Source organism: Salmo salar, chromosome ssa26 (assembly GCF_905237065.1).
Source record: "Salmo salar chromosome ssa26, Ssal_v3.1, whole genome shotgun sequence".
Lineage (NCBI taxonomy): Eukaryota > Metazoa > Chordata > Actinopteri > Salmoniformes > Salmonidae > Salmo > Salmo salar.
In genome coordinates, this window is record NC_059467.1 from 943,078 (window position 1) to 959,698 (window position 16,621).

General features: G+C 42.1%; 1 protein-coding gene across 2 annotated transcripts in view; it reads right to left on the reverse strand.

Moving 5' to 3' along the window:
• Positions 1–4,214: 4,214 nt before the first annotated feature.
• Positions 4,215–16,621, reverse strand: part of rgs3b (regulator of G protein signaling 3b) — a 103,750-nt gene continuing 91,343 nt past the window's right edge. For both annotated transcript variants that reach the window (XM_045708483.1, XM_045708484.1), the window contains exon 16: positions 4,215–4,878. In XM_045708483.1, coding sequence (XP_045564439.1) covers positions 4,681–4,878 — 198 coding nt within the window. In that variant the 3' untranslated portion in view covers positions 4,215–4,680. The remainder of the gene's footprint in view (positions 4,879–16,621) is intronic.

The window sequence follows — 16,621 nt, forward strand, 5'->3', positions numbered from 1 at the left end:
TACAAGACCATGGTGCTTGCCTACGGAGCTGTGAGGGGAACGGCACCTCCGTACCTTCAGGCTCTGATCAGGCCCTACACCCAAACAAGGTCACTGCGTTCATCCACCTCTGGCCTGCTCGCCTCCCTACCTCTGAGGAAGCACAGTTCCCGCTCAGCCCAGTCAAAACTGTTCGCTCACGACGCCAGGACAGCGGAGTCAATCACCACCTTCCGGAGACACCTGAAATCCCACCTCTTTAAGGACAAAGTAATCCTTCTAACCCCCCCCCCTTAAAAGATTTAGATGCACTATTGTAAAGTGGTTGTTCCACTGTATATCATAAGGTGAATCCACCAATTTGTAAGTCGCTCTGGATAAGAGCGTCTGCAAAATGACTTAAATGTAAGGTAAATGATACAGAACTCCTTTATGCAATCGCGGTGTCAGATTTTAAAATTGCTTTTCGGCGAAAGCACATTTTGCAATATTCTGAGTACATAGCTCGGCCATCACGGCTAGCTATTTTGACACCCACCAAGTTTGGGGCTCACTAAACTCAGAATTACTATTAGAAAAATTTGATTACCTTTGCTGTTCTTCGTCAGAATGCACTCCCAGACTTCTATTTCAACAACAAATGTTGTTTTGGTTCCAAATAATCCATAGTTATATTCAAATAGCTCCGTTTTGTTCGTGCGTTGAGGTCACTATCCGAAGGGTGACGTGCGAGCGCATTTCGTGACAAAAAATTAGAAGCATGTCAAATGCTGTTTAAAATCAATTTTTATGCTATTTTTCTCGTAAAATAGCGATAATATTCCAACCGGGCAACGTTGTATTCATTCAAAGGCTGAAAGAAAAAAATGGAGTAGTCTCGTGAACGCGCATCTCAGTCTCACTGTCCCCAGGCTGACCACTTACAAATTCTGCTGCTGTTCTTTGCCCAGAGATAGCAGACACCCCATTCCACTTTCTGGCGGCTTTAGAGAGCCAATGAAAGCCTTAGAAAATGTCACGTTACAGCACAGATGCTGTATTTTCGATAGAGACGCAACAGAAGGACAACAAATTGTCAGACGGCACTTCCTGTATGGAATCTTCTCAGGTTTTGGCCTGCCATATGAGTTCTGTTATACTCACAGATACCATTCAAACAGTTTTAGAAACGTTAGAGTGTTTTCTATCCAAATCTACTAATTATATGCATATTCAAGTTTATAGGCAGGAGTAGTAACCAGATTAATTCGGGTACGTTTTTTATCCGGACGTGAAAATACTGCCCCCTATCCCAAAGAAGTTAACATGATTTTTTGAATGACTACCTGATTTGTGTACACAACACATACAATTATCTGTAAGGTCCCTCAGTCGAGCAAGTAAAAAAAAAAAAATTGAATATCCCTTTAAGCATGGAGAAGTTATTAGTTACACTTCGGATGGTGTATCAATACACCCAGTCACTACAAAGACACAGAAGTCCATTCTAACTTAGTTGCTGGAGAGGAAGGAAAACATTCAGGGATTTCACAATGAGGTCAATGGTGACATAAAAAACAGAGTTTAATGGCTGTGATCCTCAGTTTTCTCACATCATGAGAAAACTAAGGATAGATCAACATTGTAGTTACTCCACAATACTAACCTAAATGACAGAGTGAAAAGAAGGAAGTCTGTGCAGAATAAAAAATATTACAAAACATGCATCCTGTTTGCAACAAGGCACTAAAGTAATACTGCAAGAAAAGAGGCAGAGTAATTGTTTGTCCTGAATACAAAGTGTTATGTTTCAGGCAAATCCAATACAACACATTACTTAGTACCACTCTCCATTTTTTCAGGTACAGTTAAAGTCGGAAGTTTATATACACTTAGGTTGGAGTCATTAAAACTCGTTTTTAAACCACTCCACAAATTTCTTGTTAACAAACTAATTTTGGCAAGTCCGTTAGGACATCTACTTTGTGCATGACAAGTAATTTTTCCAACAATTGTTTACATATTATTTCACTTATAACTCACTATATCACAATTCCAGTGGGTCAGAAGTTTACATATACTAAGTTGACTGTGCCTTTAAACAGCTTGGAAAATTCCAGAAAATTATGTCATGGCTTTAGAAGCTTCTGATAGGCTAATTGACATCATTTGAGTCAATTGGAGGTGTACCTGTGGATGTATTTCAAGGCCGACGTTCAAACTCAGTGCCTCTTTGCTTGACATCATGGGAAAATCAAAATAAATCAGCCAAGAAACAAAATTGTAGACCTCCACAACTCTGGTTCAGCCTTGGGAGCAATTTCCAAATGCATGAAGGTACCACGTTCATCTGTACAAACAATAGTGCGCAAGTATAAAAACCATGGGACCACGCAGCCGTCATACCACTCAGGAAGGAGACGCATTCTGTCTCCTAGAGATGAACGTACTTTAGTGTGAAAAGTGCAAATCAATCCCAGAACAACAGCAAAGGACCTTGTGAAGATGCTGGAGGAAACGGGTAGAAATATATCTATATCCACAGTAAAACAAGTCGTATATCGACATAACCTGAAAGGCTGCTCAGCAAGGAAGAAGCCACTGCTCCAAAACCGCCATAAAAAAAGCCAGACTACGGTTTGCAACTGCACATGGGGACAAAGATCGTACTTTTTTCCCCCCCTCTGGTCTGATGAAACAAAAATAGAACTGTTTGGCCATAATGATCAGCGTTATGTTTGGAGGAAAAAGGGGGAGGCTTGCAAGCTGAAGAACACCATCCCAACCATGAAGCACAGGGGTGGCAGCATCATGTTGTGGGGGTGCTTTGCTGCAGGAGGGACTGGTGCACTTCACAAAATAGATGGCATCATGAGGACGGAAAATTATGTGGATATATTGAAGCAACATCTCAAGACATCAGTCAGGAAGTTAAAGCTTGGTCGCAAATGGGTCTTCCAAACGGACAATGACCCCAAGCATACTTCCAAAGTTGTGGCAAAATGGATTAAGGACAACAAAGTCAAGGTATTGGAGTGGCTATCACAAAGCCCTGACCTCAACCTATAGAAAATGTGTGGTTAGAACTGAAAAAGCGTGTGCAAGCAAGGAGGCCTACAAACCTGACTCAGTTACACCAGCTCTGTCAGGAGGAATGGGCCAAAATTCACCCAACTTATTGTGGGAAGCTTGTGGAAGGCTACCCAAAGTGTTTGACCCAAGTTAAACAATTTAAAGGCAATGCTGCCAAGTACTAATTGAGTGTATGTAAACTTCTGACCCACTGGGAATGTTATGAAAGAAATAAAAGCTGAAATAAATAATTCTCTCTACTATTATTCTGACATTTCACATTCTTAAAATAAAGTGGTGATCCTAACTGACCTAAGACAGGGAATTTTTACTAGGATTAAACGTCAGGAATTGTGAAAAGAAACTGAGTTCAAACGGATTTAGCTAAGGTGTATGTAAACTTCTGACTTCAACTCTATAGTTGTGGCTGCATCATGTTATGGGTATGCTTGTATTTGTTAAGGACTGGGGAGTTTGAGCTAAGCACAGGCAACATTTCCAAGGGAAAACCTGGTTCAGTCTGCTTTCCATCAAATACTGGGCTATGAATTCACCTTTCAGCAGGACAATAACCTAAAACAGAAGGCAAAATCTACACTGGCGTTGCTTACCAAGAAGATCATGAAAGTTCCTGAGTGGCTGAGTTACGGTTTTGACTTAAAATATTTTTAAATCTATGGCAAGACCTGAAAATGGTCGTCTAGCAATGATCAATAAACTATTTGACAGAGCTTGTCTACTTTTGTAAAGAATGGCAAATGTTCCACAATCTAGGTGTAGAAAGCTCTTAGAGACTTACCCAGAAAGGCTCACAGCTGTAATCGCTTCCAAAGGTGATTCTAACAGGTATTGACTCAGGGGGTTGAATACTAATCAAGATATATTAGTGTTTAATTTTCCTTTTATATTTATTTATATTTTTGTACATATGTTCGAGTATTGTGTAAATCGTTGACAAAAAAATTACAATTAAATACATTTTAATCTCAAATGAGGAAAAGGTTGTGTGAATAGTTTCTGAAGGCACTGTACATAAAACATTCATGTTGCACTTAGAATCTGAATGCTGATGGTCAAGGTTTTCTGTAAGCAGGGGCAACCACCTTGTAGAGCTTCCAATGTTGAAATATTAAAAGATCATATAGGATTGCTTGTATAATTTTTTATTTTATTTTTTTTGGGGGGGGGGATTTCATTGCACCATGTTTGTGGATTGCACAACGGTTTGAATACACTGGATGGCCTCTTGGCTATGTTGAACACCTCCTAGATCTAGTGTATAGCATCTTATAGTCTTTGGAATAGTGAAGTGTCAGAAATCTGCCTGTGTTACACACAGAAATAGAAGGCAGTGAAGGTTTGTGCTATGCCACAAACAGGAAGGCCCATGAGGATATGGGAGCTGTATTTGTTCCAAAAAAAATGTTTATTAACTCGTCAGAAACCAATGACCACAGAACCAGGTTGGGAAAATGCCCATGGAGAATCAGATGAGGTAAATATAACACTGACAAAAATAGTACCAAACCATTATCTAAACCAATTTAGACAACGTGAATGTCACCTGGGCACAGCTCTCCAATGTCCATCCCTCTAATGAACACGAACCAGGGCTCCAAGTCATCCAATGTCCTCAATCTCTCTTCCAACTCAGGGCAGATCTGGCACCATGGCGTTGAACCTCTTTTGGTTGGTCAAGTCCCTGTAGAGGTCCGAGTGCAGGAAGCGAGGGTAGGGGTCTTTCTCCATGAGGCCATAGATCCTGTTCTGGGCCAGGTCAAAGGTCAATGCCGAGGTGCTCTGCAGGTTCTCCTTGGTGACCTCTCGGGTGTAGGAGTCCAGATTCACCTGTTATTAGAAGGAGGCTCTTAAAAAGGGATCTGCAGTAGCTACATACATTTTTGGACTTATAAATTAATGATATGTATCCATTGATTTTTGTAGAATATAACAAATTGGTTACCCCGCCTCTGTTTTGGTAAAAAGCTGAGGGACAGGCCTGGAGAAATGTAACCACTCTCAAATGCATAGACTGACCATCCATCATATCAAAATTATAATTTTAACCATGTTTTGAGGCTATACAGTGTTTGATCACATGTACATTGTTTACAAACATTGGAGTAAAAAAAGCATTTATTTTGGTACAACAATTGAACTAAGCTCTTATATATCACAAATTTATACACCCAAAAATGGATGGCGTAACTAAGGATTCTAGATTTAAAGGATCAATGCAGCTGTTTTTCTCACTATCAAATCATTTCTGGGTAAGAGTTAAATACTGTATCTTACTGTGATTTGTTTTCATTCAAAATAGTCAAGAAACAAAAATAGCTTCTTAGCAAGAGCAATTTCTTAAGCAATAATTGTCTGGGAGTGGTCTGAGTGGGGAGGGGAAAATGGAAAACTCCGTTATTGGCAGAGAGGTTTGGAACTCTTTCTTATTGGTCTATTAAAGGGGAAGCGTACCTAAAATCCAACATTTCCCAAGTGATTCCATACACTGAAACTAGGTAGGTAACGTTTGCCTTTTTCCCCTATCAGAAAATGTGTAGTTTTCCACCTAAAACGATTGCGATTATTTTATATCATTAATTTTATATGGCAGACTGCAACAGCAGAGATAGGTAACTGTGTATGTGCGCTCTCGTGGAGGAATCCCTTTACATAAAAACTGCACGTAAGGCCCTTATTCACAATCAGAGGCTAGTTTTTTTTTCTGAGGAAAAGTGAAGACAGTAGCATGGTGTTACAGATTAGTTTTAAGAAGTAAACAACAACCTACAAACATGTCTGACAACAAAATACTTGCGAGTGATGAAGAAAACTACTGGAGGGATGCTGATGTATCGTTGAATGGTACTTTTTATATTTTGTTTATGAATTTTCAGTTTTACAAACAGACAGATAATGACAGCAAACAATATAATACCCCCCAGCCCCAACAGAAGACAGAAAAACAAAAATAGAAAAAACAGAACACAACAGGAATTGGCAACATGCTTTATTGATATGTGATTATGGATTATGCTCCATTAAAAATAATTACTTTGGATCAGGGTGGGTTGCAGGTTGTGTTACCCATCTTCATGTGAAAGATAAGCCAAACCACTCGATTTCATCCCTACATTATATCAGCATCGAACTGGTCACCCTCCCTAGGAGAGGGGGTGACCTCGACAATTTATTGTTAAAATGAGAGGCTGCCTGGATCTTTAATTTAAAGACCCTTGCTCCCTTCGGTCTTAACGTAGACGTAAAGCCATTCTGAAGCCATTCTTGTGATTATTGTGATTTTGCTATTGTAAATGTTTGAAGGCCTATGTAGACAAATTGTATCTATGATCGTATGCTATCCTTTCATGTTTTTGGTATGTTATTTTTAGAATTAACCAATGATATCAGGCCACACCTGCCAATGATTACAGACACCTGTGTGTGTCCTTTGACACTATATAAACTAGTCATCCCGCAGTGTTTGTCCTTATACCCTGATGAAGACATCTTGTCTGTCGAAACGTTGGTTATTAAATTATTACATCTGAGCTACTAGAGTGTGCGGCTCTCCCTTTAATTTTTCAAGTGTTCTACTCCGCTAGCCAGCACCTTGCCTATAATATGTGTGTGTTTCTTTCGCCTCCAAGCCAAAAAGGGCTGCCATATCTTAACGTGCTGCTTGGAGAGCACTATGGTGTGTCCTCCGTGGTAAGGCCTCTGTGGTAAGACACTGGGTCCAGGAGTCGGGGTTCCAGTCCCATCCTGCGTGGTAAATGCCATCCGAGCCAAATATCTATCGCCTTATGGGGTCTACACTGGTTTTAAGGAAGTGGAAGACTCCAAGGACTTGTGAATAGTCAAAGTTACAGGTAGAGTCCATTCGAAAAGTATTCAGATCCCTTGACTTTTTACACCATTTGTTACAACCTTATTCTAAAATTGATTACATTTTTTAATCAATCTACACACAATACACAGTAATGACAAAGTAAAAAACATTTTCTAGAAATGTTTGCAAATGTATTCAAAAAAAATAAATAATGAAATATCACATTTACATAAGTATTCAGCCCCTTTACTCAGTACTTTGTTGAAGCACCTTTGGCTGCACAACTACTTCCAGGTCTCTCCAGAGATGTTCGATCGGGTTCAAGTCCAGGCTCTGGCTAGGCCTCTCAAGGACATTCAGAGACTTGTCTCGAAGCCACTCCTGCGTTGTCTTGGCTGAGGTCCTAAGTGCTCTGGAGCAGGTTTTCATCAAGGATCTCTCTGTATTTTGCTCTGTTCAACTTTCCCTCGATCCTGACTAGTCTCCCAGTCCCTGCCGCTGAAAAACATCCCCACAGCATGATGCTGCCACCACCATGCTTCACCGTAGGGATGGTTCCAGGTTTCTTCCAGACGTGATGCTTGGCATTCAGGCCAAAGAGTTCAATCTTGGTTTCATCAGACCAGAGAATGTTGTTTCTCATGGTCTGAGAGTCCTTTAGGTGCCTTTTAAAAAAAACTCCAAGCGGGCTGTCATGTGCCTTTTACTAAGGAGTAGCTTCCGTCTTGCCACTCTGTCATAAAAACCTGATTGGTGGAGTGCTGCAGAGATTGTTGTCCTTCTGGAAAGTTCTCACATCTCCACAGAGGAACTCTGGAGCTCTGTCAGAGTGACCATCGGGTTCTTGGTCACCTACCTGATAAAGGCCTTTCTCCCCCGATTGCTCAGTTTGCCCAGTCGGCCAGCTCTAGGAAGTGTCTTGGTGGTTCCAAACTTCTTCCATTTAAGAATTATGGAGGCCACTATGTTTTTGGGGACCTTCAATTCTGCAGAAATGTTTTGGTACCCTTCCCCAGATCTGTGCCTCGACACAATCCTTTCTCGGAGCTCTACAAACAATTTCTTCGACCACATCGCTTGGTTTTTGCTCTGACATGCACTGCCAACTGTGGGACCTTATATAGACAGGTGGGTGCCTTTCCAAATCATGTCCAATCGATTGAATGGACCACAGGTGGACTCCAATCAAGTTGTAGAAACATCTCAAGGATGATCAATGGTAACAGGATGCAACTGAGCTCGATTTCCAGTCTCATAGCAAAAGGTCTGAAAACCTGTTTTTCATTTTTAATACATTTGCAAAAAAATCTGTCATTTTGGGGTATTGTGTGTAGATTGAGTATTTAAAAAAAAATGTAATCCATTTTTGAATAAGGCTGTAATGTAACAAAATGTGGAAAAAGGGAAGGGGTCTGCATATTTTCAGAATGCACTGTATTGTGTGTGTGTGTGTGTGTGTGTGTGTGTGTGTGTGTGTGTGTGTGTGTGTGTGTGTGTGTGTGTGTGTGTCAGGTTAGGTACTGTGACTGCAAAAATAAATAAATACAAATAAACACACCAGACTATGGGCAATCATATACCCCAGGTGGATCTTGGGCCAAGGTATTCCACGCAATCAATCAATCAAAAGTATTTATAACAGCCTTTTTACATCAGCATAAGGGCTATACAGAAATCCAGCCTAAAACCACAAACAGCAAGCAATGAATATGTAGATGGACGGTGGCTACGAAAAACTCCCTAGAAAGACAGAAACCTAGAGAGGAACAAGGCTGTGAGGGGTGGCCAGTCCTCTTCTGGCTGTGCCGGGTGGAGATAAGAGTACATTGCCATTTATGCCAGATTGTTCTAAAATGATTTTCAAACATTTATAGATGACCAGGATGTTCACATATTAATCACAGTGGTTGTAGATGGTGCAACAGGTCAGTACCTCAGGAGTAAATGACAGTTGGCTATACAGTTGCCTGAAATGTTGTCATGCTGATACGCCATGGCTAGGCAACACATCAGGAAAATGTGTGAAAATATCCAGTTGACAACATCAACTCACATGGGTGCCAGAGGAGCTTGCTGTTGCTTGGTTCTTTGAAGACCAATCTATTGAGGCCAGAATCGGCGAGTGAGTTGGGGTCATTGACCTCACAGTTATTTGTGACACAATGGTAGTTCGTTATATATACAATTCTAAACGTGAAAGGAATTGATTGTTTTTATAGTATGGGTTATATGCCAAATTATTCTTCTTATGTGTATTGACAAAGCAAAACTTCCATCCTAACACAAGTATAATGTGATACCATGTTTATAATATCTAATGAATGTTTTATGGCCATGGGGCTAAAAGTAATTATATTGTTAGGATACTCATGGCCACTATCGACAGGGGAGGTGGAGGTTACGAATACACAATAGACCAGACTACATGCAACCAAATAGGCCTACCTGGGGCCATGTAGTTCACGCATTGCAAAACTGTCACACCCTGATCTGTTTCACCTGTCTTTGTGCTTGTCTCCACCCCCCACCATCTCTCCTCATTATCCCCTGTGTAAAACCTGTGTTCTCTGTTTCACTTGCCAGTTCGTTTCGTTCGTCAAGCTTACCAGCGTTTTCCCCCTTGCTCCTGTCTTTTTCCTAGTTCTTGTTTTCAAGTTTTCCCGGTTTTGACCATTCTGCCTGCCGTCCTGTGCCTTTTAGATTCTGATCTGGATTACTGACCTCTGCCTGCCCTTCTTGACCTGTCATTTTGCCTGCCCCCTGTTCTAGTAATAAACGTTTGTTACTTTGACACTGTCTGCATCTAGGTTTTCCCTAAAACATGATATATACAGTCGTTCAAAGCATGAAATGTTAAATGAAAATAAACCATGGCTAGCGCACACATCAGACATTGGAGATTCTGATTATGAAATAAGCGAGTAGACAAGTAATTAAAATGCAACAACCTTACATTTTATTCTGTCTATTCTGCAATGTTAGGTGACACAATTACTGTCTCATCTCTTCAAACCCCTTGTCATAAAGATAGGCCACACATGCTAACCGGTAGAGCATCCAGGCCATATCTACATTATATGGTGCAATGGTTACAACACAATAAGATCAACTCAAACTGCAATGATTAGATTACCAACCTCCAGATGCTCGCTTTGAAACTTTTCTCATAAGCACCTATTGTAATTTGGCACGGTACCATATCCAGTGCATGGCAATACAAATCAAATGTTATTTGTCAATTGGGCCGAATACAACAATGTAGAATAGAGAAGGAACCGTTGTGTCTGAGTTTGGTGTTTTTTCCCCATTTCCGATTGTATATCTCTTCTGTAGTCAATGAAATGCAAGGCTACTACACACACGTAGATTGGCAAGATTGGCTGTAGGAGTGTTTACATCGAATTTACAGTTCTCTTTCATTGCTACGAGCCATCTATGAAAAACAGTGACATTTTGTGTCTTCTTCCCTAGATTTCTTGCAGCCAGGGACCGAACTCCACCTTGCTCTTGATACCATCTCTTCGGATTTTCACTTTTCAGAAATAACTTAAGGCTAACTGGTTTTAACTTCTGCGCCAGCTCCTTCTCCCCCATAAAACTCACACGGAATCCAAACTGGCTGCGCGTGCGCCATTGTGCATACATTTATTTTGTCCCCCCACACCAAACGCGATCACATTTACATTACATTTACATTTTAGTCATTTAGCAGACGCTCTTATCCAGAGCGACTTACAGTAGTGAATACATTTATTTAATTTTCATTTCATGCATATTTTTTTTTTGTACTGGCCCCCCTTGGGAATCGAACCCACAACCCTGGCGTTGCACACACCATGCTGGCGTTGCAAACACCATGCTCTACCAACTATAATTTTAAAATGAACCATATTACAATATTGTCATAGGCAGACTGAATACAGAACTTAGTAAAGAACCCCAGATATTCGTATCCCTCCTCACCCCGTCATTGATTGATGGCCATGCTATCGCTTAGCTAACCAAAAGCTAACGAGGCAGCTAATGATTAACATGTGGGTGATTAATGATCGTGCTAATCAAAGGGAGAGAGGTTAGAAGCTGAATTACGTGACGTGACATTGCTTGTGACTGGAGGGGGCAGATATTTTGATCTGTGTGTGCTGTCTTCCTAACTCCTATTGTAAGACTGGACAAACAGATCTGGAACCAGGCTAACCTTTGAAAATATGAAGATAATAAAACTCCTTTGTGAAAATGTCTCTGCCAGTTCAAACCTCTGGTGAATGGGGTGCTGTCAGTAGTGATAGTCCCGTCTGAGTTGAGGTCCCTATCTGGGACGATTGGCAACAACAGAACCTTGTCAGACACATAGGTATTGTCTTACTGTCCTTCAGCAGCAGGGGGCACCAGAACTGATGGGTAGACTGAATGTTCTCTAGTCTAGTGAACTGTGAGGTGGAATACAGAGCCCCTGATGTGTGTGGATTTCCTCACGTTATAGTTTTCCATATTTACTGTCACCTGTTGCATTTGTGCCTACAGTACTTTCATTTAACTCTAGTGTCTAAAAATAAATGGTGTAAACTTCTGTTAGCTTGTGCCCTTTAGGTGATCTGAGAGGGACTAAAATGGTCATGGCAGGCCGACGTAAGAGGTCACCAGACCAGTCTGGTTACTTAGCCAGCCCCACTGGGGATAGACAGGCCAGGTCTGGGGCAGTGTGTGTATGTGTGTGAACAGACAGAGCTGTCCTTTCTGATCTTGTCTATCTGTCCCGACAGACACCACACTAACCCGGTGGGCACAGAGTGGCGCTGGAAGATGGACCTGCCTGAGAAGATACTACTGGAGGCTGTGGAGAACCACCAGAACATGTTCTGACAGTTGAGCTGAGTAACACACACACACACACTAAAAAACATGATCTGACAGTAGACAGGTAACCTTAATAACACTTTGGCTTTGTTTACACTTATGACAGGAGAAAAAAAATTGCAACCAATTCTGGAATAGGTTGGCCTAAAAGCTCATTACAATACCTAATCTAGATTCAAGAGACTATGCTTCACCGTCAAGTTGAGAGTCACGACACATGCTACAATGGAGCAGAGCTGTATGAGAGCACGAACTGTGTCACAGACCTGGTCAGGCTAACAGACAGACAGACGCTGGGCCTGGGGGATATTTGGCTGACACTTCGGTCCCCACAGTGCAGTGACATCTTAGTGGTTGCATCCCAAATGGCACCCTATTTCCTACATAGTGCCCTGGTCAAAAGTAGTGCACTATAAAGAAATAGGGTATAATTTGGGACACAAAAAGTGGCTCTCAGTGCAGTGAGGCTCTGGGCTGAGTCATCAGCACCCTGTCTGTCCAGCCGCTGTCACACCTCTCCTCACCGGGACCAGAGTGTGACGCACTTGTCACTGGACTTGTCACTGGGCCTGTCTCTGACCTGTCTATGGTTTGTAAAGCAACAGCTCAGTTGGCCATGACAGTTCCAGCAGTTAGTGAAGAGAAAAACACATGGCATCTATCTTCGTTTGTAATCAATGGGTGATGTGCACATTCGGCTTGACTGCAACAGCAGCTTCTACCCCCAAGTTATAAGACTCCTGAACAGCTAATCAATGGCAACCCGGACTATTTGCATGCCCCCCCCCACCCCTCTTCTACGCTGCTCCTACTCTCTGTTATTTCCTGCATAGTCACTTTAATAACTCTACCTACATGTACATATTACCTCAATTACCAAGACACCGGTGCCCCCGCACATTGACTGTGTACCGATACCTCCTGTATATAGCCCCTCTATTGTTATTTACTGCTGCTCTTAAATTATTTGTTCTTATCTCTTACTTTAAAAAAAAAGTGTACTATAGGTATTTTCTGAAAACTGCACTGTTGGTTAAGGGCTTGTAAAGTAGGCATTTCACTGTAAGGTCTACACCTGTTGTACTTGGTGCATGTGACAAGTCATTTGATTTGAAAAAACATAACCATCTCCATTCCTCCGTCCCGCCATCCATCGTTCTCGTTAGAATAGATACTTTTAATGGAGCACCATGTCAGCATTGATACAGTACTGTATGAACAATCCACTTTACAGTGAATGAGTGCCCTTCAAGAGGACAGCCAGCGACCAATGTGGGAGTGTAATGTGATTCCACATCACATAATATAAATAAAATAGACACATAATGAGGCCTGAGGGATTTCTCCAATGGCCCTGTATGAGGGCCGGGAGAATGTACAATTATGTTTTTCAGTTTGATGTCTCTGTGTAAAGCTGTTCTGTGATGTGATTTACCCTTCAAATGTATCAGAGACAGCAGCCGTTTACCTGGCTTCATCAATGGAAATAATTGTATGGATTTGTTGTCGCGTGCTGCCATTATTCAGGTTAATGTTGTTTCATACTGCATTGATCCACAGCATATAACTTTTTTGGGGGTCATGCAATTATCTTCAGTGCATGAAATCAATCTTTTGAAAACGTTACTGTTTACTTTTGGAATCAATTTTGGTTCGTTTTTTGGGCTTGGGTGAGAGTGCTTGGCATGTGCATTCATGCACCCTTGTGTGTGCATCTGTATGTGTGCGCATCGGTGTGTTTGTGTGTGCATGCAAGGAGAAATACACTGAGTGTGGCGTGTGTTGATTCTAGGCAAGGTGAGCAGTGTCTAGGCACTGCCAGGAGATCCATAGTGATCAGTGGTAGCTGGAGAGACTGAGACCTCCCAGTGGGAAGAGGAGAGGGACTTGGCCTGGCTCCAACGTTCTCTCTCTCTCTCTCTCTCTCTCTCCACCTCTACCTCTCTACCTCTCTCTCTCTCTACCTCTCTACCTCTCTACCTCTCGCTCTCTCTCTACCTCTCTACCTCTCTCTCTCTACCTCTCTACCTCTCTCTCTCTCTACCTCTCTCTCTCTCTCTCTACCTCTCTCTCTCTCTCTCTACCTCTCTCTCCTCTCTCTCTCTCTCTCTCTCTCTACCTCTCTCTCTCTCTCTACCTCTCTCTCTCTACCTCTCTCTCTCTCTCTCTCTCTCTCTCTCTACCTCTACCTCTCTCTACCTCTCTCTCTCTCTACCTCTCTCTCTCTCTCTACCTCTCTCTCTCTACCTCTCTCTCTCTCTCTACCTCTCTCTCTCTACCTCTCTCTACCTCTCTACCTCTCTCTCTCTACCTCTCTACCTCTCTCTCTCTACCTCTCGCTCTCTCTCTACCTCTCTCTCTACCTCTCTACCTCTCTCTCTCTACCTCTCTACCTCTCTCTCTCTCTACCTCTCTCTCTCTCTACCTCTCTCTCTCTCTACCTCTCTCTCTCTCTCTACCTCTCTCTCTCTCTACCTCTCTCTCTCTCTCTCTCTCTACCTCTCTCTCTCTCTCTCTACCTCTCTCTCTCTCTACCTCTCTCTCTCTCTACCTCTCTCTCTCTACCTCTCTACCTCTCTCTCTCTCTCTCTACCTCTCTCTCTCTCTCTCTCTACCTCTCTCTCTCTCTCTCTACCTCCCTCTCTCTCTCTCTCTCTCTCTCTACCTCTCTCTCTCTCTCTCTACCTCTCTCTCTCTCTCTCTACCTCTCTCTCTCTCTCTCTCTCTCTCTCTACCTCTCTCTCTCTATCTCTACCTCTCTCTCTCTACCTCTCTACCTCTCTCTCTCTCTATCTCTACCTCTCTCTCTCTATCTCTCTACCTCTCTCTCTACCTCTCTCTCTCTCTACCTCTCTCTCTCTCTACCTCTCTCTCTCTCTACCTCTCTCTTACTCTACCTCTCTCTCTCTCTACCTCTCTCTCTCTCTACCTCTCTCTCTCTCTACCTCTCTCTCTACCTGTCTCCCTCTCTCGCTACCTCTCTCGCTACCTCTCTCGCTACCTCTCTCTCTACCTCTCTCTCTCTCTCTCTCTCTCTCTACCTCTCTCTCTACCTCTCTCGCTCTACCTCTCTCTCTCTCTCTCGCTCTACCTCTCTCTCTCTCTCGCTCTACCTCTCTCTCTCTCTACCTCTCTCTCTCGCTCTACCTCTCTCTCTCGCTCTACCTCTCTCTCTCGCTCTACCTCTCTCTCTCGCTCTACCTCTCTCTCTCGCTCTACCTCTCTCTCTCGCTCTACCTCTCTCTCTCGCTCTACCTCTCGATCACGACATGCAGGTTAAAATATCAAAACAAAATCTGAAACAATTACATTAATTTGGGGACAGGTCAAAAAGCATAAAACATTTATGGCAATTTAGCTAGCTAGTTTGCACTTGCTAGCTAATTTGTCCTATTTAGCTAGCTTGCTGTTGCTAGCTAATTTGTCCTGGGATATAAACATTGAGTTGTTATTTTACCTGAAATGCACAAAAACGGTCAACCGAATCATTTCTAGTCAACTCTCCTACCAGGCCTTTTCTTCTCTGGATTTTATATTGCGATTGGCAACTTTCATAAATTAGGTGCATTACCACCACCGACCTCGTTCGTCTTTCAGTCACCCACATGGGTATAACCAATGAGGAAATGGCACTTGGGTACCTGCTTCTATAAACAAATGAGGAGATGGGAGAGGCAGGACTTGCAGCACGATCTGCATCACAAATAGAACTGACTTCTATTTTAGCCCTTAGCAACGCAGACGCTCATTGGCGCACGCGAGCAGTGTGGGTGCAATAATTGAATAATATATATTTCTACATTTATTTTGCAACGCTCGCGCACTCGACGCGAGCAGTGTAGTCAGCCTGTAAGAGTTTGCCTCATGAGAGCACACATGCGCAGTTGTTACCCATATCTGCTGTTGCAGTCAGCCACAAAAAATATGAAATAATTGTTTTAGGTGGAAAAGTACACATTTTCTGAATCAAAACCGATAGTAGGTGTATATATACAGTACCAGTTAAAAGTTTGGACACACCTACTCATTCAAGGGTTTTTCTATATTTTTACTATTTTCTACATTGTAGAATAATAGTGAAGACATCAAAACTATGAAATAACACATATGGAATCATGTAGAACCAAAAAAGTTCACCAGCAAAGCACCCCAACACCATCACACCACCTCCTTGCTTCACGGCTGGAACCACACATGCAGAGAACATCTGTTCACCTACTCTACATCTCGCAAAGACACGGTGGTTGGAACCAAAAATATCAAATTTGGACTCATCAGACCAAAGGACAGATTTCCACCCATCTTATGTCCATTTTTCGTGTTTCTTGGCCCAAGCAAGTCTATTCTTCTTATTGGTGTCCTTTAGTAGTAGTTTATTTGCAGCATTTCAACCATGAAGGCCTGATTCACGCAGTCCCTTCCACAGTTTATGTTGAGATGTGTCTGTTACTTGAACTCTGAAGCATTTATTTGGGCTGCAATCTGAGGTGCAGTTAACTCTAATGAATTTGTCCTCTGCAGCTTGATGGTTTTTGTGACTGCACTTGAAGAAACTTTAACATTTCTTGAAATTTTCCAGATTAACTGACCTTTATGTCTTAAAGTAATCATGGACTGTCATTTCTCTTTGCTTATTTGATCTGTTCTTGCCATAATATGGACTTGGTCTTTTACCAAATAGGGCTATATTCTGTATCCCACCCCTACCTTGTCACAACACAACTGATTGGCTCAAACACATTATGAAAGAAAGAAATTAATTTACATTTTACATTTTAGCAGACACTCTTATCCAGAGCGACTTACAGTTGTGAATGCATACATTTCATACATTTTTTTCTTTCTTCTTGTACTGGCCCCCCGTGGGAATCGAACCCACAACCCTGGCGTTGCAAACACCATGCT